This window comes from Aspergillus brasiliensis (genome assembly GCF_001889945.1).
Source record: "Aspergillus brasiliensis CBS 101740 unplaced genomic scaffold ASPBRscaffold_11, whole genome shotgun sequence".
Lineage (NCBI taxonomy): Eukaryota > Fungi > Ascomycota > Eurotiomycetes > Eurotiales > Aspergillaceae > Aspergillus > Aspergillus brasiliensis.
Window position 1 is genome coordinate 903,309 of NW_027137452.1, and position 25,569 is coordinate 928,877.

At 51.0% G+C, this 25,569-nt stretch overlaps 7 protein-coding genes across 7 annotated transcripts; 4 read left to right on the forward strand and 3 right to left on the reverse strand.

Moving 5' to 3' along the window:
* Positions 1-5,321: 5,321 nt before the first annotated feature.
* ASPBRDRAFT_198703 (mRNA-binding protein PUF3) lies at positions 5,322-8,320 on the forward strand (the record flags this gene model as incomplete). Its single annotated transcript, XM_067621230.1, has 6 exons — positions 5,322-5,351; positions 5,406-5,547; positions 5,607-6,901; positions 6,952-7,230; positions 7,281-7,836; positions 7,890-8,320. 6 exons carry the CDS (start codon positions 5,322-5,324, stop codon positions 8,318-8,320), a joined length of 2,733 nt encoding a protein of 910 aa, XP_067476387.1.
* An 836-nt stretch (positions 8,321-9,156) lies between these two features.
* Positions 9,157-9,946, forward strand: cwc21 (U2-type spliceosomal complex subunit CWC21; the record flags this gene model as incomplete). The annotated part of the gene is made up of 2 exons (XM_067620010.1): positions 9,157-9,634; positions 9,842-9,946. The coding sequence occupies exons 1-2, from the start codon at positions 9,305-9,307 to the stop codon at positions 9,944-9,946; spliced, it is 435 nt and encodes a 144-aa protein (XP_067476388.1). The 5' UTR covers positions 9,157-9,304.
* A 224-nt stretch (positions 9,947-10,170) lies between these two features.
* ASPBRDRAFT_32868 (ATP-dependent RNA helicase ECM16) lies at positions 10,171-13,817 on the reverse strand (the record flags this gene model as incomplete). The annotated part of the gene is made up of 2 exons (XM_067623059.1): positions 10,171-13,557; positions 13,614-13,817. The coding sequence occupies 2 exons, from the start codon at positions 13,815-13,817 to the stop codon at positions 10,171-10,173; spliced, it is 3,591 nt and encodes a 1,196-aa protein (XP_067476389.1).
* Positions 13,818-14,165: 348 nt separating this feature from the next.
* ASPBRDRAFT_132568 (uncharacterized protein) lies at positions 14,166-14,687 on the forward strand (the record flags this gene model as incomplete). Its single annotated transcript, XM_067618454.1, has 2 exons — positions 14,166-14,339; positions 14,391-14,687. 2 exons carry the CDS (start codon positions 14,166-14,168, stop codon positions 14,685-14,687), a joined length of 471 nt encoding a protein of 156 aa, XP_067476390.1.
* Positions 14,688-14,741: 54 nt separating this feature from the next.
* On the reverse strand, positions 14,742-15,581 carry ASPBRDRAFT_131865 (uncharacterized protein; the record flags this gene model as incomplete). Its single annotated transcript, XM_067618374.1, has 1 exon — positions 14,742-15,581. One exon carries the CDS (start codon positions 15,579-15,581, stop codon positions 14,742-14,744), a length of 840 nt encoding a protein of 279 aa, XP_067476391.1.
* Positions 15,582-16,170: 589 nt separating this feature from the next.
* On the forward strand, positions 16,171-19,234 carry ASPBRDRAFT_46432 (uncharacterized protein). The gene is made up of 8 exons (XM_067625641.1): positions 16,171-17,273; positions 17,365-17,556; positions 17,612-17,784; positions 17,838-17,949; positions 18,004-18,064; positions 18,146-18,429; positions 18,506-18,606; positions 18,717-19,234. Exons 1-8 carry the CDS (start codon positions 16,458-16,460, stop codon positions 19,042-19,044), a joined length of 2,067 nt encoding a protein of 688 aa, XP_067476392.1. The 5' UTR covers positions 16,171-16,457; the 3' UTR covers positions 19,045-19,234.
* Positions 19,235-19,612: 378 nt separating this feature from the next.
* atrF (ABC drug exporter AtrF) lies at positions 19,613-24,331 on the reverse strand (the record flags this gene model as incomplete). The annotated part of the gene is made up of 3 exons (XM_067618393.1): positions 19,613-20,149; positions 20,208-20,591; positions 20,642-24,331. The coding sequence occupies 3 exons, from the start codon at positions 24,329-24,331 to the stop codon at positions 19,613-19,615; spliced, it is 4,611 nt and encodes a 1,536-aa protein (XP_067476393.1).
* Positions 24,332-25,569: the final 1,238 nt, after the last annotated feature.

Sequence of the window (25,569 nt, forward strand, 5' to 3'; positions counted from 1 at the left end):
AAATGTAAATCAAGTACCATATCTCGGCAAGCATACCATGATATATTGTCGCTAGGTGTACGTTTCTATTACCTACATGTGTGTACCGAGTAATCATTCGCAAAGCCGGCTGCAATATCGGTGTGGACGAGGTTCCCCTTTAGGCTTTTATAAGAACTAATACGGAAGAGTATGCCAATGAGAGATGACGAACCGAGTCAGCTAAGGTTGTAAGTACTTGCCAGAAGGATAGATAAACAGATACAATACTCCACCAGTGAGAATAGTTTATACTATATATAGAGTCATGTTGCCATTTCAAGGCCAGCAATATAGTAAGTAGAAATTTGGATGTCTAACCGGACGCTCGATCATTGACAACATGTGATCAAGGGGACATATAGGGCTTGATATATATCTATGGACTTTTCTAGAGTTTCTGTGTTTTTGTGCCACGTCAAATGACTCTGCTGCTTGAGTTGATCGGATAGTAATCACTCTGGGACATGAAGTCGTATAACAGTGTTATGGTTCACAATCCTTGTCGAGAATAATGATATTGGCTGCCGCGCGTGTTATTGGCCCAAGTCAGTGGTGTCTAGCATCTGCATAGACCACTTCTAGCTGTTGATGTATGCAAAGCTGTTTCTTTAGGCCAGCTCATTGAACATGGTGACTCCTCATCGCAGTCTGCATGGAAAAAACACTAGTTTGGTCAAACTCTCTTACTAAAACCATTGACTGGCTGCGCAGATATACATCCATTAGCATATGTGACAAGGTAGCCTTGAGAAATCAACAACCCAACTCCGGCTATAGCAAACGAGGTATGTATCCCTCTTTCGGCCTTAGATACACGGCATCCACAAGGCGGGTGAACTCCCTCGAGGGCATGCAAGGGCAGACGATAGTCTGATGTACAGACAGTACAACCGAGACATGTCTCAGGCTGACGTGGGGTATTGTGATGCTAATATTTGACAGCAAGGCATAGTGACGTGGTACCAGCAATACGTTGAGGTCGTGGGATGTGATGTGTGCTGGATGATGGGGAAGGTTTTCATGGTTGACCAGCCGCGCTACGAACCTTGTCCATTCCCCAGCGAGATAAAGGAACGTGTTTGAGCGGAGGAATCAGTTGATGTGACTCATAAGCAATCAGTATGACAGCATCGATAGGATTTATTGTTCCGCTCGACAGGTTTTTGACTCCGTCTACGGGGAATTCCGGGTTAACAAGTCTGGTTGTCCACTTGGATGGTGGAACTGTGGCACGTGTGGCATGATGATGATGAAGAAGACTAAGTGATATCTGGCGCTGCAGGTAGAACGCATCACCTGGTGTGAGTGTCTCGAATGTTGTATCCGTGGACACTACTATGGGGGACGTATATGCACTAGCCTCTGGAGTACCCTCCGTGTACTGATAATGTTGTTATCATGGGACATATATCACGAAGACGTCGTGCTTGCCATGACATGCGCGTCGGAGTTCGGTCCCACGGGAATTTCCCAGTCATGGCATGGATCTGCAATCCTTGTATGGGGTTGTGGATTGCTGGGTTGGAAGGGGAGACGCCAGGAATGGTTGGAAATGATTCCCGCTTGTCTCCCCACGATTTCCGACTTTCCTCGTTTTTCCTGTTTGATCCATACAACAGTTGTTGTGCTGGAAACGAAGAACCAGCGGGGTCGGACTAGTTGATGTGCATGCAAGGCAAAAGAGTCGTCCGTGGATGGCCTCTTTCCAACGGCCCGCTTTGCCTCTTTGTCGTTCATTATATGGCCAACCGAGCATGTCTCGCAGATCAGTCGCATCTTTCATCAATGATAAGGCCATTTTCTCGGAGTAGGCTAAAGCTACACCACATACATACATGCATGCCATGAAATTCCCCCAATTGGCGATCCGTGATAAAGCAAAAAATGGACGGCAAGGTGAGCTAGTACAGAATAATAACCCCTGTCTTCCGCGGCCATTGAGCAGGCAGGGCGGATGAAACCTAATTCGTTGTGATGGTGTCCTACTGGGGATGCAAGGGATACTCCAGAAGGCCCGCCGAGCTAATATGTTAGCCATGCGTGCTTCTACTTGAAGTCAGCATAGAGCGGGAGCATTGGAGGGAAGTAATGGGACTTCCAGATACCTAGTCGGGAACATAAGTAGTCGACAGAAGGATATTATGGGTGTTGCTGTGCCTACGGGGATGGAGTAGTAGTTGGGCGAATTTGAACCCAAGTCCACTAAGGCATGCATCCTGGAAGGGATAGCACATTAGATGCAATATCCAGTAAGATGCAAGTAGATTGCAATTGCGCCATACTGATAATGGTAGAGGTATCGGTTGGTATTAGGGGCGTATGGTTGCTGCAGGGCTACTGGTGTCATAGCCATGCAACGTGTTGATTGGAAGTCTATCATATTATGATACTCTTACTAGTATGGTACCCAGGGTGCTAAGAACTAACGACTAGTACCACTACTACTGTTGCAGTGTAGTAAGACTCCTATTTCAACTACACCCGGTGATGATCAAAGGTATCATACAGTTTACCATCCCGCCCCTACATAGGGATAAATTAGTGAATAATAGCGTAGGTAATTTATCGAGACAAGACCTCACCAGACCATTGTTAGTTAGTGATTGTTGACGAGGATAAACTCTGATTTATCACCAGGGAAAAAACAAGCTAGTTTAGTGGATCCGATCGGTCGGGCTGGAGCGCAACTTAACCTTTACCGCAAATCTTCAATGGGAGCCGTGGCCCGTGACTATCCAAGGGACGGTCAAATAAGAACTTCGGAACCTCTGCAAATTATCCCCATATACGACGCCGTACCCCGCTCCGATAATCGTCAGCATCGGAACAGTCAGGAAGGAAGCCAGTTGTTGGTCAGTTGGCCAGCAGATGAGTCAAAGTCATTTGATGGAGTTGGCCAGGAAGTCCTGTCCGATGAGGATGAGGTAGTAGTTAACTGATAGTAGTAAGTCATGAACAATGACAGCTTCTCGGACGTTCCAAAGATATTCCAGACCATGGTCCGTCATCTCGCCGATGGGGGTATCGTGATCAACGAGAAAACACAAAAAACCGATATAAAAGAGAATAATCAATTACGCAACAGCGAGGGGTAGATTAGCATTGTCGAAAAGTGCGAGAGGATAAGATTTGTAGCGGTCAACCAAAGTGCCTGCCTGCCTGCTGTTGGGTGGATTGTCTCCGATGTGGTTCGTGAAACCATGAATTTCCCAAAGAAGAACGGGGAGGGGATTTCCAGAGAGTCAGGGACGGTCGCAGATTAGTGGATGGAAGTATATTTTGCAGTGTAAGGTGTAGGAGTTAAGGGAATTTTAGCTCAACAGTGATGGCAGTGACCATCATTGGAAGGATGGCAATCAGGGAGAGGGTAGACCACAGCCCTAAGAGGAGACAGAGGGGCCGCCTAGATTGAAGCCTAAAAAAGAAGCGGCGGGAACGAATTTGGGCGGCCCCAGACAGATCCAGTCAGTCCGTCACGTATCAGACGGGGCCTGGTGGGCGCAAACGCGAAACGCCCCGGTACCTGCCCGGCGGCGGTGATGGCCATATGCCCGCCAAGTACCTGAGCAAGATCGACAGATCATCTGGTATTGTCACTGGCGGTAAAATTACCGATGGGCGCCAAAAAGAATCGGTCTTTTTGCCGCAAGACACGCAGCATCTTTTTTCCAGCTTGACCTGCCCAGCTTATCTATCATCTCCAATCCTCACCTCGAATCAATCCTGCGCCCTGCCAGAAAAGAGGTCCGTTGGTGATTCCCTTTTCTTTTCTTCTTCTGTCCTTGAATTGAAGCCTGCAGGTGCTTTTCCCCTGTTCCTTCATCTGGATTTTTCTCTCGCCATTTTTTTCTTTTCCTCATCGTCTCCTCTCTCTTTTTTTGCCCCCTCTCCCTCATCTCCCTCCCTTGTCATTCTGCTCACAAATCTGGGGGGCCTTTTGGGGTGCTGCTTTTTGTGCTACCAACTTTGGTCTCTTTTACTCACATTGACCAGACCAGACCCTTTTTTTCTTTTTCCTTTTTTTTTTTTCCCTCTTCCTTAATTTGATTAAATAACCTTTTTTCCCTTTCCCTGCTTTATTTCGACCGTCACTCTCAACAAACCTTTTTAAACTTTTTCCCGTTTATATTTTTTATATTATCTTTTTTTTTTTTTTAAACCTCCTCATTTCATCATTTCATCGTGTTCTACCCTCGCGCTCTGTCATCATTTTATCTCTGTCCTTCGGTCATTTATTGTCGTTCTCCCCTCCCTCCATCCACCCTCTCCAAAGTTTCGCCATCAGCGCCTAGTGGTGGAGGCCGAACCGAACCTGCGATAAAAAGGCCTGACTGATCTGCTCGGAACCACTTCGGGTGTCATGCTTGCGCTTGTCTGTGTCACGGCTGAATTACATTAATGCTGGGCCTTGTCTCTCGTCCACATTCCCATCCTTCGACGCTCCACTAATCACGTCGTTTTTTTGCGCAACAAGCACATTCTCCGCCCATACCAACTGCACCCTCTCTCTAACCCTTTGTCCCTCCTCCCCCCTTGCCGCTACGAATCGCCCGAGCTCCTAACGTCTCTGTCTGATTAAACGGATCCTCCTCCCCCCCCGTGTCGGCCATCCCTCCCTTCTCTCCTCGAGAGGGCACATGAGGGCGATCTGCAAGATTCGAACTTCCTGGAGCATGCACGGAGCATAGTAACGTCGCAATACTTTCTGGCGATTTCGATCTACGGCTTCTTGCTGGGCCGTGGGTGGACAAAGCAAAGCGCTTTTTATCAAGCTCTTGTCACCTTGCGTTGTTGACGGCCTCCCTCCTTCCTCCGCCTCGCATTTCTCGCCTGCCACGCTACTTCTCCCTTTCGTCGCTCCCCCCCCTTCGATCCCTGTATATTTTGTACAGCGCCTGACCGCGTCTATTCCGGGCCCAATCTAAATCCTATTCTTCGGCAACGTCTTCGCTTGCCGCCCTATCTCACTTCCATCCCTTTCCTTAGGTGTTTGGCCTCTTCACTCCTTTGTAAGTCCATCTCCCATCAAACAGGTCGCGACTGGTGCTTTGATCTCCAATTCGGATCGGATGGCTGACTCGTGCTGCTCGGTATTCACCAGTCACCTCGTGCCTCTATTGCCCCCGTTACGGGTCGTATAATTATCCGTATTACTTCATCCTCATCGTTGTCATCTAGTGGATCAAGGACAATAGTGCAGGGATAACGACGTCATATACGGGCCTTGCAGTCGGCTACGAACGACTATTCATACGCTGCACATCTACGGTGTGGTTCATATCTACGGGGAAGGATTCAGTATGGCTTCCAACCAAAACACAGTTCATAACGTAGGTGGTAGCGGGACAGATGAGAAGTGGACTAGCTCGTTGACTGTTACACAGGTTCGTTCAAGCCGGGCGGGGAACATGAGTTCATCGGGGTTCAATAGTGAGAGGACGCGAGGAGCTCCCTCGAGCATGGGATCAGGCTTTAGTGGTGGAAATCCAAACTGGAATGGCAGTATCTGGGGCAGTGGTTTCGATGGTACGTAACAGGTCGGACAATTGTCTGTTTGGAGTTTGCTGCTGACATTGATCTTTCAGATCAGCACACCGTGGATAATGCTTTCGAGGGCAAGGCTGGCTCAAGTTCTTTACTCTCGTCCTCCGAATCCGATGGATGGAATAGCCGTCCGAATCTCCCTTGGAACACGATCAACACCTCGGCAGCAACATTGTCGCGAGGATCGAATAACGGCATGACTACATCTCCCGTACAAACGCGTGCGAATGAACGCAGTGCAGCTGGTCTTCCTGATGGTACCGACACTTCATATTTTGCCTTGCCTAAGTCGGGGATTGGGTCTAGCAACGGTGCTGGGCATAAAACTTACTTGAGCACTGGGTCTGACGGCATCTCGCCGGCTGGCGAGAGCATGAGCCTTGGCAATTTCGGAATGAGAAACGGGGACAACAGGCGGCAGGTGAACACTTCTGCCTTCGGCGCTAGCCCGGTGGGATCTGGGTTTCCGGTAAAGGCAGGGTTCACAAGCCCACTCGACAACCAAAGATGCGATGACGTGACCACATCGATGGGCATGTCAACCCTGCAGTCTGCTCTCCCGGATTACATGACCCAACACATTGGACGGAACTCATATTCCCACACTGCGCATAATTCGGCTTCTTTCGCACCACAGCGACCGTCGCACTCCACTTACCCGTCATTCCACTCAGAGAGCCAGGGCTACGAGGGGCGTTCTGGCAGTGGCTCTGTGGATCTTGGTTCTGGTCTTAACAAGCTGCAGCTGGCCGAGGGCAACTTCTCGGGACACCCGGCGCTCAATCGCCCAGCCTACTTGCCACACAAGTCGTATGATGCAAGCCTGACGCGATTAAAGTATCAAAATGGCAGTGACGAGGCCGAATACCAAGTCCCGACCGGTTATGTGAACGAAGGTGTTCCGCCAGAGCTACCCCTGGGATATCAGCCAACCAGATCGCGTGTCCCGGACACAAATCCGATATCTCCCGCTGACTACCGCATCGACAGCCCCTTTTATGGCCAGGATAATGGTGCACACTTCCGCACTGGTTCGGCAGGTCAAGTAACAGGCAATGCGGCTGCACTGCTGGAGCAGAAGCTCCGAGCCGACCAGGAGCTTTCGCAGCAAGCGGCGAACCCACTCCACAGGGTGCAAATCCCCCCTTATGATCTTGCGGGTTATCAAGCACAGCGGCTAAGCGCTCTGTCTTTCTACCACCCTGTCGCCCAGATTGGCGCCGCAGCCCTTGTCTCTCGGGGTCATCGTGATCATGATCCTTCACAAGTGGTACGGAGTCCAGTGCTCGAGGAATTCAGAGCTCAAAACAAGGGCAATAAGCGTTACGAGCTGAAAGTAAGTAGTAGTCGATTGTTTTATGATGTATGTTGCTAATGTCATTCTAGGATATCTATGGTCACATTGTGGAATTTAGTGGCGACCAGCACGGGTCGCGCTTCATTCAACAGAAGCTGGAGACGGCCAACAGCGATGAGAAGGAACAGGTGTTCCGCGAAATCCAGTCCAACAGCCTGCAGTTAATGACGGATGTCTTTGGCAATTACGTTGTTCAGAAGCTGTTCGAACACGGTAACCAGACCCAGAAGAAGATCTTGGCAAATCAGATGAAGGGGCATATTCTCTCCCTGTCTACCCAAATGTACGGGTGCCGCGTTGTTCAAAAGGTAAGCTTCTTCTTTCTTGGCTCCCAATACATGATGCTAATCCAGGACAGGCATTGGAGCACATCCTCACCGATCAGCAAGCATCAATGGTGAAAGAACTGGAGAGCAATGTTCTTCGCTGTGTCCGGGACCAGAATGGCAACCATGTCATTCAGAAGGCCGTTGAGAGAGTCCCGTCTCAATATGTGCAGTTTATTATCAATGCTTTCAAGGGCCAAGTTGAACGACTGGCTGCACACCCATACGGGTGCCGTGTCATTCAGCGCATGCTAGAGCACTGCGAGGAAGTCGACCGGGAGTCTATCTTGGGCGAGCTGCATGCCTGCACATCAAAGTTGATCACAGATCAATTTGGCAACTATGTCATCCAGCATGTCATTGAGAACGGCGAAGAGAAAGACCGGTCCCGTATGATCGCGGTGGTCATGTCCCAACTCCTCACTTACTCCAAGCACAAGTTCGCCAGCAATGTGGTCGAGAAGAGCATTGAGTACGGCGAGGAGTCTCAGCGCCGGCAGATGATCAACACGCTGACGAGTGTCAACGATCGAGGGGACAGCCCCTTGATCAGCCTGATGCGTGATCAGTACGGCAACTATGTGATCCGTAAGTTCCAGTCCATACCACCTAGTCCGTATGTTTGCTAACTTCCGTTGCAGAGAAGATCCTTGGGCAGCTGGACGACACATCTGAAGAGAAGTACAGTCTGGCCATACGCATTCAGCCGATGCTTGATCAATTGAAGAAGTTCAGTTATGGCAAACAGATCGTGGCCATTGAAAAGTTGATTGGAGGGGTCATGCCACCCTCTGGAGCTCCTCTGGCCCACGCAGCCACCTCCACGACGCCTCCTAACTCGCACAAGTCCTCCCCTCAGCCTTCGAAGCGGGCTGTGAATGGGGTCGAGAACTGCCGAGCTCCTGTGGTTGGCGCCGCTCCGCCGACCCCGCCTCCCACCGATACGCAGAGCAATGCTGATGGCTCCTCGGAATCCAAGCACATGGCGAAAAGCACGGTGACACCTTTGGCGGAATGTGAGTCGGCCAACCCGGTCACCAGCGACTCAGTCGAAGTCACTAGTACCACCTAGGCCTGTTCCCTTCCGAACGTTATTCTTACTTCTTATGAAATATATCTTTATAACTGGTCACGCACATTCTCCCAACTTGCTCTTAATACTTGGGGATATACATATTGTGGGCCTGAAGGAGGTTTAGAAGCGCGGAGCTTCGTTATCTCACTCGCCCAAATTCATGGCTTCATGGCGCTACAACGAGGGTGACGGCGGAAACTGATGTCCTTTTGCTATTTTTACATTGCTTACAATTTTCGCCTCGAGCCCTCTCTTCACTTCTTGAAACTTTTTTTTTCTTACCTCTCTACCCATTTAATTGCTTGTCGATGTATTCCCCTTCTTCTGTTACTCTGAAGTTCGACGTGATGAAAATGAGGACACGCCTCCATAGCTTATCAATGTTTTCTGTTTCTCTTTGTCCACACACACGCACACACGAGGGGCCGGCGTCTTTATTGGTGAATAACGGGTTCATGGGACATCGCGCTTGATTTTCCTCGATGGGTTACAAAACGGGACCTTGGACATGGACATATGGGAGACCTGGAAATAGGGAGAATATAAGGGATGCCTAGAGTATGTAGAGGCCTTGCTGTCTCGGTATACAGACGCTCAAAATGAAAAGCATTGCTGTATTGCTGATGATGAAACTTCCGAAGTATTGTAGAGTAAAGTCCACTGCAGACGTGCTGTGGTTGCAGATCTAAGCTAACCGCTTCATTAACTTACTAGTAACTTTGATCTCTTCTTCACTCCGGCCTTATCGTTTCTTCTATCATCACGTGACCACAAGCTCCCTCCAGCGCCGCATGACTCGCCGATCCAGACCCTCGCCTCCAAGCAAGCAATATTATCATCTCACATCCTCATCAGCCACCACCAGACACTACCAAACACCCTCCCCTTCCTCTAGACCTACAAAAAGAAACATAGCACCCGCAACCACAACACAAACAACCAAAGAATCCCAAAGAACCAAGCAAACAAAGCAAAGGAAAAATGTCCTCCAACGTCGGCCTCTCCACGCCCCGAGGCAGCGGCACCTCAGGCTACGTCCAACGCAACTTCGCATTCATGAAGCCGCGCAACGCCGGATACGGAGCGCCGTACCCGCCCGTCAGCGGCTCGAACTCTTCTTCTTCATTCTCAGACCCCGCAAGCAAACCCTTCAAGCAGCGCCAACCCGATAAGCAGATCCTAGAACATGATCGGCGGCGCGCGATTGAAGTGAAGGTTATGGAGGAGAGGGAGAGATTGGAGGAGGAGAATGAAAGGATTGAGGAGGAGATGAAGGATAAGAAGAAGGGTGGGAAGGGAGGTGATGAGAAGGTTAAGGAGGAGGGTGAGGAAGAGGAGGGTGAGGGTGAGGAGGAGAAGGTGTTGACGGAGGAGGAGATTGACGAGAGGTGTGAGGCGTTACGGGCTAGGTTGGTCAAGGAGATGGAGGAGGCGGAGAGGGAGAAGGAACGTGGTGGAGGTGCTGGTGCTGGTGCTGCAGGGAGACGCGGTCGCAGGGCGTGGGATTTGCCGCCTAAGGAGAGACGCCAGTTCAAGAGTTATCAGGTGCATGAGTTGGCGGAGGCGAAGATTGAGGAGAGTGAGAGGTTGAGGAAGGCGTTGGGGATTAAGGAGGAGAAATAATTGTTCTTTTTTCTTATTTGATTGTGGGTTTGCTGATTGCATCTGGGTGGGTATTTTTGATTTTCGAGCTCTCTATCAGGTGTTAGCAGGTTGGCATGGGTGTGCTGGTTCTATTTTTATTATTATCGTGGCTACTGCTACAGTACTGGGCAAGCAGCTGGTTATTCATTGCATCATCATCACTTTTGTAATTGCTTCATGTAAGCAGCTCTATGGTATATACATTATGCGACAAACTTTTCAATCACCCATCCCTCCTTCGCATCCTTCCTCTGGATGACTTTCTTGGCTGGTAATGGCCACCGCGATCCGCCAGCCTCACCCACCAGAGACGGGATCACCCAGCATGATCGCCGCTGAGGAATACCCTCAATCAATTCCGTCTTGCCAATGGGCTTGCCGTACTCGATCAATGGTGTTCCGTGTGCCAGCGCAGAGAGCTGTAGTCCGCTAGGCGTGGTGAGGGGATACATCCGGATCTTAGGAGTCTGGTCGGCAGACACGATGGAAGGCGACGATTGCTGGAGATGCGAGTAGACAATGTACTGGGGCATTTCCTTGGCCGATAGCTGCGCAATGACAGACGACGGGTGCACATAGACGGCCTTATCATCGAGCTCCAAGCCGGGTCCGTCACGAGACCTCATCAGCGTGAAGTAGGGGACATCGATGGCTCGCTTGGGGGTACGATGCATCTCAGGCGGGACGGGCGCAAGGTCCGCGCGGAGAGCAACATTGTCGATGAACCCGGCCGTGATGATCTGCTTGATCGCCTTGACCTGTTTTTCAGTCGGTTCGGGCAAGCGTGCCTGATAGGCTTGAACCAGGCCCGGATTGTTGTTGCGCACGATGTCTGTCAGCTGGCGGCGGAGCTGCGTGGCTTCCTTGAAGGCCTTTGCGCGCAGGAACATCTTATCACAGAAGGAGTCGCCGTCGGAGGCGTATCCGTAGGCGCAAATCGCGGACAGGTACTTCAGCGCGTCGGAGGTGTCATCGTGCTTGCTGAAGAGACGGTGGACCCGAGCGTAGTCCTTGTGGCGCTGCTCTCGAGCGGTGTCTTCAAGACGATCCGAGTTTGTATATACCCCGTTGCCCTCTTTGTCGTCCTTGGCTGGTACAGGATCGATCTGGTTCTCGGGAACAAACAGGTCGCCTACTGCGAGGGCGGAAACAAGCGCGATGACGTACGGCATACAGCCGTGCTGGTGTCCGACGTACAGCATCTTGCCGAACCGGGGAGACAAAGGATACGTAGATAGGCGGTTACCTATTGGCGTGATCTGGCCTTCGGAGGTGAGTGCGCCCAGGTTCTTGAGAAGCTTTTCAGCCTTGGCCAGACCCTCGCGGCTGGGAGGTGTCGGGAAGGGGAAGTTGATAACATTGTGGAGTCCCATGCTCTTCATCTGAAGTACAACACCCTCAATCGGCGTGCGCAGGATTTCGGGATCGGTGTATTCGGCAAATTCGTTCTCGTAGATCGCAGAAGAGTACAGACGATAGCAGTGACCAGGTCCAGTTCTACCAGCACGACCAGCTCGCTGGTTGGCGCTGGCCTTGCTGATCCATTCGATCTGGAATTTCTGGACACCTGTTGCAAGGTCATACTGCTTCTCCTTTGCTCTACCACAGTCGAACACATACTTGATGCCTGGGATTGTAAGACTTGTCTCAGCCACATTGGTGGCTAAGACAATGAGTCGGGAGCCTTCCGGCGGCGGTTCGAAAACCCTAAGTTGCTCCTTGGTAGGAAGCTGAGAGTACAATGGTAGCACGTGAACTCGAGTCGTCGAGCTCATGGCCTCTTCACCCAGATCAAACTCGTCCTCGTCTTCCTCAGGTTCATCCAGCCCAGTGATTTCGAAATCACTTTCGTCATCTTCCTGGTTGCCGGCCATTGACAGATCGGTACCGCCAATCTCGAGATCCTCCGCCTCAAGGGGCGCATCATTGGCCGAAATCTGGACCTTGGCCTGAGTGGCTTCGCCGCGCTGAGTGGGTTTGAAGGCCTGCTTCAAACGCTTGGACAGCTGCCGGATTTCATTCTGTCCGGTCATGAACACAAGCATCCCGCCCGGAGGTAGCTTGCGGTGACCCCTCGACACCTTGCGGAATGCCTCCTCAACATAATCGCGGTGGGTACGTCGGGAGAAGTGTACGGTGACAGGATACTGGCGACCTTGTGCCTGAACCAAAGGTGGCGGTCCTTGACGGAAAAGGTTCGGATTTTGCGTGAAATCAGAGATGCGCAGGGTGGCAGACATGACCACGAGCTTCAGAGGCTTGACGGATGGGTCTTCCTCACGCATAGTCTTCCGCAAGTCGACAATGCGGCTGACCATTCCAATGAGAATATCAGTGTTGACGCTTCGCTCGTGGGCTTCATCAATCACAATGACTGAATACTTGCTGAGGGAGAAGTCTTCGGCAATTTCGCGGATGAGAATACCGTCGGTCATGAACTTGATTGCAGTCTTGCTAGATGCCGTGCTCTCAAATCGAATCTGATAGGAGACTTGGTCGGAGAATTCGCCCAGCTCTTCGCCTACACGCTTCGCCATACTGACTGCTGCAACTCGGCGCGGTTGAGTCACACCGATCATGCCTGGGTTGGGGCTGTCTGGGTTGCCATAGCCCGCTTCGAACAGGAACTGGGGAAGCTGGGTTGTCTTTCCGGAACCAGTAGCTCCCCATATCACGATCGAGGAATTGTTGTAGATTGCTTCCATGATCTTCTGTTCCTCGCCAACAACTGGCAGCCCCAAACGTGCATTTTGTATTTCCTCTGACCGGTTAACCTGGACACTAAACGCCTTCCGGTTGGGATCCCCTGTGGTGACCTGAAGTTCCAAGGGCAATGGTTCCTCCTCGGCAACGGTGTTCCTGACTGGCTTCTTGCGTTCTGGAACGAACGGCTGCTCCTCGACGACTGGAACAGTGGTAGGCTTGAACCCGATGGCATCATTGATCTGTTGTCTGGCCCAAGATTTGAAGGCGGATTGTCGAGGTTGGCCCACTTTATGCTTATCTTCCGCTTCGTCTTCTCCGTCTTCATCTGCCTCGTTCTCTTCTTCATCGTCGTCCTCTTCGCCCTCGCCATCACTACCGCTTCCTTCATCACTTGAGCCATCGGAGGACGTTCCCTCTGAATCTTCGTCTTCGCCCTCTTCCGACTCCTCGCCTTCACTTTGATCCTCATCTGAGCCAAAGCCTTCCCACGGTACTTCCGGCATCGTGATCGTTATCTCTGGTTTCTTCGAAACCTGCTTCCGCTTCTTGAGGACAGGAAACCCATCCGGACCGAGTTCCAGAGGGCGCTTCAGCCCGACACCGGTTGCTGAGTTGTCTGCGGGCTGTTGCGCAGGTGCTTCGGGTTTGGATTTGCTAACAGAGATCTTCGATTGGGGCAACGAATCGTCCGAATCGTCGTCCGAGAGGTCTAGGTCCTGATCAAGGCGGGAGTCATGATCCGCGGGTCTAGATGCGGCCGGTACTTCATCTTGTCGCTTGCGTTTTCCTAATTCCTTTGAGCTCTGAAGAGACGAGGTGTCGACCTTGGATTGCGCGAGCTTTTTGAGCAGCTCGAGATTCTCTTCTTTCTTAAGCTTGTTTTCCTGCGCAAACTGTTAGAAATGACAATGGTAGATGGCCAATGTAGAGTTGCACGTACGATATACTTATCCAAGCGCTTCTGCTTCTTGGAAGAAACCTGAGCATGCTGTGCTCGCAATTCTTCTTTTAGCTTCTGCCGTTTAGCCTCCTTCTCATCCTTGGAGACGGGCGCAAGCTCGGCGACATTGGTGTCTACCGGGGCGGTTGTTGCCTCCCTTTGCTTGTGCTTTTGCTTTCGCTGACGGGGAACAAACTTGGGCATGTTTGCTTGATTTGGCCTTTGTCTTAACTGCAAGACAAAGTAAACCAGGTCCCAGAATGAAAGCAAAAGTGAACAGCGATAAGAGGGTGCCGTGAAAAAAATCAGGCGGCGGCCACATTCTGCCCGTAAAGCGGTGAGACTTACACTCACCGCCTCAGATGTACTTCACGGCCAGTCACTCCTCTTCACTCTTCTCTCTCTCCTCTCCCTCTGCCTCGTCGCGTTTCCTTGTGTTTATCTCAGTGTTGCTGTTTATCTTCATTTTTATCCTTCATCATAAAAGGAGAACTTGTTCATTTGCTCGCTTGTCAAGGTATCTCTAAACATAGAATCACTTTAAAAACAATCATGGATAGTGAACCTTTTGACCTCAACCAACTCCAGGATCTAAACCTGCCCTACCCCGCAGTCACGAAACAGGTCGTTGGAGATGTCAAAGGTATCCAGACGAATGTCACCTTGATCAAGTTCAGTGACAGGATCTTAATCACGATTTCACAGAAAGGCCGACTAGGACATTGGGTTAGTCAATAATCATGCCATGTTCTTCTCATCTCAACTAACTTACTCCAGCTTCACGTGCCACTTGAGAACAAAAACCCAGGAACAGAGGGCTTTCACACAATCTCTGAGCCTGCTGAGGACAGTCTTCTTCCTATTGGCAATCTGACTGCCACGTCACTGCTCGGTGGCCGGGCTCCTGGACATGAGGTTGTTGGTCAGCTTTATGCTCGTCAAATAGCCAGTGCCATTGTCGCCAAGACGCCCAATGAGAAACGTATGCTCGTTGTGGGGCTTGGCCTTGAAACGGCCGACGCGGATAGAGATGTTTTCTTTGCCGTCATCGACCTCGTGCTGCAATGCATCTAACGAGCCGACGTGGTGGCCCAAAGACATCACCAACACTATGTCAGGTGCTCTTACTTACCGAGTTGTGTCGTCCGATTCATCTCTACGTCGCATGAGTTGCACGCACGGGTCCTGTCTCGCGAGTATTAGGTTGATGAGACGCTTCCTTTCCATCCTAGTGAAGCCCACGAATATCAGCCTTCCAAGGACCTTGAAAGCTCCACTAAACAGAGCCTGGACCAAATCGTTCTCGTCAAACCCAGGTATTTTCCAATAATCAGTGACAGCGACAGTCAAATCGTGGACACGCAAGGGCTCCTCCATCTTCAAGGTGGTAATGAAGAGCGAGAACCCCCAGCGACGTCGGACTGCCGCTTCATGGTTTTTGTCACCAAGTGAAAGCACAAGCGATCCAAATGTTCTTTCTTTGTCGCACTCGATGTCGAGGCAAATGAATCCCCTGCGCTTATAAATGCATCGATCCAGCTTCAGGGGGACACTTTTGAGGTAATACACAGTGGATTCCCCGTACTCCTTGAGGACAAGCCGGCTGTACGCAAGCGAGTGAAAGAAGACAAGCAAGGCTTCATGGAAGATCTGATGTGAAGTCAGAAGGATAGCGAGGCCCGCTGTTGTCTGTGCGAATTTCTCTAGCTCCACGATGCTCCAGTCGTGCGGGAATAGGCATTCCCATATTCTTAGTCTGACTTCCAGGGGGAGACGGTACAGGACACACTTCGACGTTGGCTGTGTGTCAAACTGGGCTACTTTCAGCATCTTCATGATCTCTTCATCGGCTACCTCACGGTACTTCGGCTGCTTATTATGTTCTTCAAACCCACAAATAAGTCCCGTTTCTTTGTTGTAAAGCGGCTTGACAAAACGAATTACTGGTCTTGGTACGTGCAATATCATCAGCAAATTGTGTGGGACATCGATCAGCAAGCTGAGCACGACTTACCCACGATTGCTTGGATCATGGCGGTCATGCTCTCGCAACAGACTCTGGGTCGAGCCTTCATTATTAAGGACTCCGTCTGACGGAGCCACTCCAGCCATCTTTATCAGGTGAACGAAGATGCGTGGTATATCTGGAGATGGGGTTCAGATCAAGCAGCAGAGCTTGGATCATGGATAGATGCAAGGATGTGCAGAAAAGGGAATTTCCGTGACAGTTTTAGAATCATGATCCGGAGCGGCTGTGTATGACCAACTGCTTGCATGTGTCTTATTAACCAAACGCAATCAAACGCAAGTTGCTGTTAGTGAATAAATACATTGTAGCAACATACTAGCTGCTCTATGATTTGCAGACCAGTAATTACATTCATTAGTATCTTCCCATTTTCCCTCTTCTGAAACACCTTGAAGCAGATGTTTGGTTGGTGCACTGGGGTTCAACTGGCTGCTCACCAGCTCAGCCCGTCTCGGTCACGTGCCGACTGCCAGGATCCCAGGGTGTGTGGTGAACCTGCACTTCCTCACTCCTAACAACCTACTCCAGATACTTTCAACCTTCGTATCTCTTAACTGTGAGTCCTTGTGCTTAGCTTTGAGGTCATTTGTTTGATGAATACAGTGTTGTGCTTGTTCTGCGGCGCTGGAGCATCTCTAGCATCAGCCTTGTAAACACAGTGTCTCCGGTACAAACACTACCATCAGGCCTTTCTTCTTTCCGCTGATTGTTGGCTCGCCCTCTTGCTACCATCACTTTCATTCTATCCTCTTGAGCTTCTCTACTAGGATTATCATCCCACTCTCCATCATTTTCTATTGGAAAGACTATCCAATATGGTTTCACCTGAAGAGGAACGCCAGGTTGAGACGTATGATCTCGACTCTGAGCCCGATCAGCGTCGCAGCACCGAGAGACAGGTCGTCGATCTCACAGCGGAGTCGGATTCAGATGAAGTTGTACCCGTTTTTCCCAAGTCGCGGTCCGTGATCGGATCTGACACAGATGATGAGACTGGTAATGAAGACCAATATGATGAAGACTTGAAGAGAGCTATCGCGCTCTCGTTGCAAGAAGCTGAAGGAGGCTCGCATAAAGCCTCCAGTTACTTAAATATTAGCGACTCCGAGAATGGGGAGACTCAAGACACTCGGTCTTCCTCAGTAAAAGAGGACGAAAGAAAGGCAGGCGACCCTGAACCTGCTCAGTCCATGGGTATCCTCGGTCTTGATCGAAAGCAGATGGAGCAAGACCGCCTCGCACGACTTGCTAAAAGAAAGGCCGAGGACACTAGCTCCATTGATCTCCGTGAAACCAAACAATCGAGGATTGACTCAGCCCTCAGGCCTAGTGTCCAACCCACAGTAACTACTGGAGGTGCGACTATGTCTGCGTCCCAGCCTACAAGCTCCAGCGCAACCCCATCTACTACACCATCGGTTCAATATCCAGAGGGTGTTGTCAAAAAGACATGGGCTTTCGGATGTCCTCGGCGAGGGGACGATATTAAGATTGAAGAGGTCTTGCAGAAGTCCGATCTTGAGCTTGCTGTCCTGAGCTCATTCTTGTGGGAGATGGAATGGCTGTTCAGTAAATTGGACACTAAGAGAACTCGTTTTATGCTGGTTATGCAGGCTGAGGACGATGCTAAAGTGAGTATCCTTCATTGTCTCTATTCAGGTCCGCATACAATGCATGCTATTTCGCACCTTGGCCTAGCGAACAAGCTAACCTTCGGCGAAGAAACGTGAGTACGAATTAGAAACGGAAACAATGCGGAACTTGCGCCTATGTTTCCCTCCAATGAGCCAGCAGGTCGTTTGCATGCACTCGAAGTTAATGCTGCTCTTCCATCCTGGTTATCTTCGCATTGTAATACCGACAGCCAATCTAACCCCATTTGACTGGGGTGAATTAAATGGAGTCATGGAGAATGTAATAAGCTCAAGAACATCAGCTCCCTGGAGAACTTCTGCTGACATGGATGTAGAGCGTCTTTCTCATTGACCTTCCCAAGAAGAATGGCACCGAGCAGCCAAAGACCCTCTTCTATGAAGATCTGGTCTATTTCCTGAAAGCCAGTACTCTTCATGAAAATGTCATCGCTAAGCTCGACAATTTTGACTTTAGCAAAACATCGAAATTCGCCTTCGTCCACACTATGTATGCCCCCGTTTGCTAGCACTAACCCCGTCGATCGTTTCTAACAGTCCCAGCGGTGGCTCTCACACAGACACGGCGTGGAAGCGAACAGGCTACTGCGGCCTAGGTCGTGCAGTAGAAAGACTGAACCTGCGTGCATCCATACCACTCAATATTGACCTCGTCGTAAGCACCAACCCTTTCCATGCAAGCATTTACTACATGCTTACGAGCGTAAAGGCTTCCTCGGTCGGCGCTTTAACGGACCAATTCCTTCGCTCCATGTACCTCGCTGCACAAGGTATCCACACTCCTATATCCTCTCCCCCTCCCCCTACCATGTAGACACAACAACTAACATTGGGAACTCACAATCTCAAAGGAGACGATGGCCTAACTGAATTCACTATCCGCTACGCCAAAAACTTCCCAGTGCCTCGACGCGACGATCCCTCCAAACTTCTCAAGGAAGACACGGGCACCGAATGGGAAGACCGATTCCGTCTTTACTTTCCCTCCCAGAATACCATTGCAACTTCGAAAGGTGGTCCTCGCTGCGCAGGCACCGTCTGTTTCCAGTCAAAGTGGTACGAGGGCGGGAAATTCCCACGACATATACTCCGCGACTGCGAAAGTCAACGAAAAGGCTTGTTAATGCATAACAAGGTGCGTCCCTTTCCCCTCCCCAACTCCTTTCCGTACAGATATGATATTTCTAACATCCCTCCCCACACAACGACAGATCCTCTACGTCCGCCCGGATGAACCCATCCCTTTGTCAGAGACAACCCAATGTCGCGCATGGGCTTACATCGGAAGTGCCAATTTATCCGAAAGTGCATGGTGCGTGTTCTTCTTGATACTGAACACTAGCATACCAAAACTCTCCTTTTCTCCCCCAATTCCAATCCCAATCCCAACAATCCTCACTAACCAAAACCACCTCTCCACAGGGGCCGCCTCGTCCAAGAGCGCACAACAAAGACCCCCAAACTGAACTGCCGAAACTGGGAATGTGGCGTGATAGTCCCCATTATCGAAGACAAGAAGGGCACTCCAGAGTTTAAGGATAAGATAACTGAAGATAAAGGCAAAGGCAAACGCAAGGCCTCTGAATCTTCGTCATCTTCATCGTCATCGTCGTCATCATCACCGAATAACGACGATGGGGAAAACCTCCCGGCTGTATTTGGGGATACTGTTCCGGTTCCGATGCGTGTGCCGGGGGCAAGGTATGGAGGCGCGAGGAAGCCGTGGTATTTTGCGGAGAATCAATATTGAACATGGGTATTGAATGGGACTGGAAGTGAAATGGTCTGGATATTTTCCTTGGAAGGGGATAGAATGTTTGTGAAAGTTGTGGGTAAATATTTGCACAAGATGCATTTTGTCTCGGTAGATAAGAAATATCCGACCAATTTTGATGATACAAATTGCTACTACTATGACTAGGATATAAGATGAATATGTAGAATGATATGCATTATTTACTTATTATGGATTGAAATATAACCCAATAAAAAAGAGAAATAACAAGAAAGGCTGACAAAGAGCCAAGCCACCCAACACACACGCTGATGCATCTCTATCTATCTATCTGCATGATAACGTAAACCAGAAGCAAAAGGGAAATCCGAACCGATATGCTTTTCTCTATCATCCTCCTGTTTCATCTTTATATCTCGTGCCCCATAGGCCTTGTATATATTTTTGCATGTCTTTCTGATAGAAAGTTTATATTTTGTGTTTGTTTTGCTCTACCCATGAGGAATCATGGGAGAGGACTCGCGCACCAGCATCCGTCAGATAGAGGAATGCTGTGGTCGCGCAAGGAAAAGTGGCAGAAGCATTAGTTCTGAGCCTTGGGAGATCTCACGAACAGCTTCTTAATGCTACCGAGCATCATTCCAAGCGCAGTGAAGACGTAACCAAGTCCAAAGGACCATCCACGCACGCGCACACAATAGATCATGAAGTAGACCAGGAACCAGTTGATGATCACATAAGCCAGGAAGATACCGAAGCAGCGCCACTTGTCGCCATCGTGTACATTGAGGGTGTGCATGTACTGAGAGCCGTTGGCGTAAGGGCAGTACTGGCAGTCCGAGGTAGCGTTGGGGTTGGAAAGATAGCCGACGCCAGCACTCGAAACCCAGTCGCTGGCATACTGAGAGCAGGTCTGGCCGGGGGGAGGGTTGAAGTGAGTGGTTTCCGAGGACGCGCATTCGATGTCAACACTGGGGAAGACGCTCGAAATGACACCACGGAGCCACCAGGTGACAGGGTTGACATAGTACATCCAGTACTTCCAGAACACAGGGTACGCAGAGTAAGGACGGACAACACCGTTGAACAAGCCGGTCATGACGAAGAAGAAGGGAAGGGTCTGGTAATAGTGTCAGCTGGTTTGCTTCATAGTATTTATTCAGCAAGAAATGACTCACGTTGGAAATGACGGTGAAGGACGGAGCAAAGGCACAGATCCATTGACCCCAGCTGGCTTGGAAAAGGAAGAAAAGCACGGACATGAGGAAGACATATCCCGCACTACTCGAATCCGTAGGGAAACCGGCCGGGTAGTACCACAGCAGCCAGTAGATCAGTCCGGAGATGATAGCCATCGGAATTTCGCAGATGATGTTGGCCGTGCAGAATGCGATCCATCCGTAGATACGACTGGGGTACTCGCGTGCTTCCCAGAGTGCCCGGTTGATGTAGAATTTGGGAACCAGACTGTTCAGGACGATAGGAGGAAGGAGAATGATCAAGAAGATCGAGAACATCCGGTCCTGCATGCTAGAGATGGAGTTTCCAAGCATCCAGAAAGTCTGCATGAATTAGCAATTGCACGTGATAAAACTGGGTCAAGGGTACTTACAAAACCGTTGAAGATACCAATAATGACACTGACAAAAAGCTTTCCATAGTAGTAGGAGGGGTCTCTCCAGTACTGCCTGAAAAGCCTCATCATGAGGAGGTAGGTCTGGGTTGTGACAGGAGCAGCAAATTCATACGGCACGCCTTGCTCATCAAGCGGGATCTTGCTGCGCTCCTCATTGATCGCCTTGATTTCGTCCAAGATCTTCCGGTTCTGCTCCGAGTTCCTCCATTCTTCGTTCCAGTCAAAGCTCTTGCCGTCCTTCTTGGTTGCCTTAGCTGCCGTCTCAAGGATGAATTCTGCGACGTTCTTCGAAGGGGGGCAGACAACACCGCGGTCCGCGAAGTACTTGATCACATCGCGTCCCTCATGACCGACCGGGCCGAAGTAGAAAGTGTTACCGCCAGGGTTCAGAGCCAAGATCATGTCGAACTGTTGGATCAGCATGGACGAAGGCTGGTGGATCGTACACACGATAGCCTGGCCGGCTTGAGAAAGCTTCTTCAAGAATCTCACAATGGAAAAGGCCGCTTGGCTGTCCAGACCACTAGTGGGCTCATCGAGGAAGAGAAGAAGACTGGGCTTGGCAGCCAGCTCGACACCGATGGTAACCCGCTTCTTCTGCTCGACGTTGAGAGAGCCAATGATAGCATCCTGGATTTCCTCGAGTTCCAGAAGGTCGATAATCTGGTTGACGTAGGCAAGCTTTTCCTCATCCGGGGTGTTTCTGTCCTGACGAAGCAGGGCGGAGAATTCGAGCGCTTCGCGAATCGTAGCGGTGTTGTCGTGGAGATCCATCTGCTCACAGAAGCCGGTTCCTCGCTGGAAATCGGTGCCAAGAGGATGGCCATCAACAAGCATATCGCCAGTAACCACACCCATCTTCTGGCGCTGAGCCAGAGTGTTCAGGAGTGTAGTCTTACCAGCTCCGGAGGCACCCATCAGAGCAATCATGAGTCCGGGTTTAGCATAGCCATTGACACCATTCAAAAGCTTCCTGGTACCATTGCCGTAGGGAACCGTATATTCAACGTTGGACCAGGTGAAGACGCGATCGCTAGATGAGATGCGATTGAACGTCTCGCTGTTGCTGTTGCTGTTGGACTGGGCCTGGACTCCAGCGCCCTGGGTCTTCTCTTCGTCACTTCCCTTGCCGCTCTGCGCCGTGAGCTGCTTAGCACGCTTGGAGCGCTTGAACACCAAGGCACCGCCGCCGCCACCGACGAACGAGAGGAACTCGGCCGCAAAAACGGTCACCAGAATGTAGAGCACAGTGAAGGCGATGACCACACCGAAGTTACGCCACATGTGATGGCGGGTGAACTGGTAGGCCGTCTCGATGTAGCTGGAACCCGAAACCTGCGTCTGCCCCAGCTGAGAGCCCGTGAGAGAGCATCCCTGGTATCTAGGATCCAAATCATCACCCTGCGGAACCAGCATCGATGAGGCGCAGTCCATGAGTCGACCGGCAAACTCGTTGGAAAGAACGGCTTCGTAACTGTAAGACAACGGGTTCACATAGAAGAGCCATCCGAACCAGATCGAACCATCGATGAGGGACTGTTTGGGGATGACATAGCCAACGAACAGGATCAACACATTAAGCGCAATACCACTGAATCGGACAGCGTCGTCAATGGATGGCGAGAGCGCGGCAAACATGCGATACATGGACGTGATACAAAACGTCGTGGTGTACACGAAGAGGAAGTAGATCCAGAACTTGGAAGCGGTCACGTCGAGCCCAGACATGAAGTAGACAATGATCGTGAAGGGAACGACCATGCAGAAGATGGCCGGGAAATCCACCACCACACGAGCAATGGAAACAGCCGACGGACGGTAGAAGGCATAGTCCTTATGACGGGCAACAATGCCACGGCCACTGACCGCCGGCATCAGTTCCGTCAACTGCAACCAACCCAGGAACAGAATCGAGAAGAACAGCGCACCACCACGCGAGAAGGCACCGCTGGTATTCAACGATTCACCGTAGAACAACGACGAGACAATCAGACCGTTAGACAGGATGATGAAGTATTTAGTGTAGAGGGAGGTCTTGTCACCCCAGAGCAGCCAAAACTCACGACGCACACAGGCGGCGACCTGGCGGACCAGAGAAACGGTGTACGGCGACTTCTTGGATACGGTCTTACTCTTCGACTCGGCGACCGACTTCTGGAAGCGACGGGTGCTCTCCTGGTTGGTGTCGTGAAGCTGCTTCTCATAGCTGGAAACGTCGTCCAGGATGCGCTGGTAGGCACTGCTTTGCCTGAAGACCGACTCGAGCTCTTCCGCGGTCTTCGGGGTCGAAGCTTCCCGGCCAGGCTGGAATTGACGGGCGTTCGGATCGCACAGGGAGGTCAAGAAATCGGCCGTGGTCGACTGTTCGGGGCAGTAAAAACCGAGGTTCACGAAGTACTGTCTCGCTTCGTTGGCAGGTCCTTGGTAGAGCATGCGTCCCTGGTCGATCACCAAAACCTTGTCCATGAGTTCGTAGATACTCTCACCGGCCTGGTATAAGGTGACGAACGTGGTCCGCTTGCTGATGTCGGTCATGATGCGCAGGGATTTGGCGTAATCCAAGGCGGTGCTGGCGTCGAGACCCCTGGTGGAGTTGTCCCAGCAGACGACCGAGGACTTGGTGGCCAGCGTCTCCGCGATACTGACACGCTTCCGCTCACCACCAGACACACCCCGGACATACTCGTTGCCGACCACAGTGTTCTTGGTGTGCGAGATACCGAACATCTTCAACAGCGCATCGATGATAATCGGGATACTCTCCTTGTCGTGCTTCTTGGTCTTGTTGATGAGGGAAAACTTGAGGGTCTGCCAAACAGTGAGGTTGGGGAAGTGCTGGTCATCTTCCTGGTTGTAGTTGACCTCACCACGGAAGTGCTTGTGCTGCTCCTCCGCGGACATACCGCCGTAGCTAATCTCACCCTCGACGCCGGCGAAGGCTCCTCTGTCATTGGCAATGGTCTTCAGAAAGGTCGAGCAACCGGCACCAGGTCTTCCCAGTACCAGCATCATCTCACCGGCCCGCACGGCACCCGTGAAGTCGTGAAGCAAGTCTCTCACGGGAGGCTTGCGGCCAAAGCGGAGTTGAGGGACGAAGTTGCAGACAATGTTGTAAAGATCGGGTCCAAAGGTACCCATGACGGCGTCCGGAAGGGTACGAACAAAGGAAGCACCCGTCTCGACACCCTTCACGGTGACATCCTTGAAGACGACACCCACCTTCTTGGCGGGTTCGCCTGCGGTCGTCCGGCGTTCGAGATGGCCGCCCATCAAGAACTCACTGAGATCGAAACCGCCATAACCACTGTCCGTGGTACCGGACAAGTCGTCATCGTCGTCCATGGCCTTCTCCTCATCGCGCGCCTGGCTTGCGCGCGAGCGCAATCGCTGGGCTTCTCGGGTAGCGGAACGGGTTTGGTGCAAACTGAGGCGGGTCAATTCCTTGCGCATATCCTCGAAATCTTCCATGGCGCCGCGACGGGAGACGGGCTCCGCTTCCTGTTCTCCCCAACGGCCATCAGAGGAAAGGTCGGTCACGCTGGTCGAATGCGAGGTCACGGTCTGGTCGGACGCAAGAACGTGGGAGCTCTCTTGGACGTGGGAGTGCTCCTGGGTAATAGTCGGGACATTTTGCAATGCATCCGGCTGACGGGTTTCGTCAGCCATGGTGGAAGTTGTGGCGCCTGTCGTCAGGCAAATTCCAAGGTAAAGATCTGCAAGTCGGACGTAAGGTGGTGGTGATGCCGTAGGTTATCAACGGGGGTGGCGCAAAAGAAAACGGCGAACCCAAGAGATTTCTGAAGATACGAAATCCGATCGAAGAAAGGGGAAATAAGAAGGGATGGCGATAATAAATAGATAGGATATTAATGAATAAGACCACGAATACAAAAAGGCAAGGGATAAGATCAAGGTTCAAGCTGAGTATGTATGGAAGATATGTACAGCCAAAGATTAAGACGATGATTAGCGCAGTTAGGGGGGGGAGTAGTAGAGGATGCGGCACCGAACTGGGGCGCTCCAGGAGCTCCAGCACACGCCTTGGAGAGGAGTGGAGATTGGGGGAGGGGTGGAGGAGAAAGAAGAAAGACCGTAACCGACTCAAGGAAAGGAAGATATGAAAGCCATCCACCGAGACAGCGAGGAGGGGACGAAAGATAATAAATAAGCCAGTGGAGGAGGGGAGACGGACGTTGTTGCATCACGGGTATAAACGATATTGACGGCGCCGGCGTTATCAGACGCTAACGCCGCGGGACCACCTGAAAAAATTTAGAGAGAACTGGAGAAACAGAGACACAATGGAGGCGGATTTGTCAGGATTGCGAAGGAGCAACGACAATCGAGTCGGCTTGAGTCCATGCCAAATGGACCCGAAACGGACCAGGGTCCATATTCGTGGCGGCGACGACGAGCAGACGGAATTAACCAAGCAATCAGAGCGCGCAGAGGGACGGAAGGACAAGGCAGCGGAACTGGATCGAAGGAGTGGATTTTGCTGACAATTGGGAGTGCAGCAAGAAAGCCATGGAAACTGGACATTCCATCGGGTGAACTGCGGTGGGTCGTTCATCTTGTCTTCTTAGTGCTTTTTCTGCTCATGAGTCAAGATGAGTACAGATGAGGTCCACGGATGTCAGTTTCTAGAAATGTGATTGGTCACAGGCGCCATGGATTCAGGGGTCGGCTGGAACCGAATGGCTCTGGAAGCGGAAGGAGCGACGCGGATTCAGCGAGGAATTCATCTTCCTTGCGCACTTTCCTCGTTTTGACTTTGGATGTTTGCGTTGTTTGTTTGTTTTTTGGCTGCTTGTCATCATCCTTAACGGTGGGTCGGAGATAAGCCTTAACTTCTTACTTCCAGTCCGGCGTTAAGTTTTAACACTTAACACTGAAAATTCTAA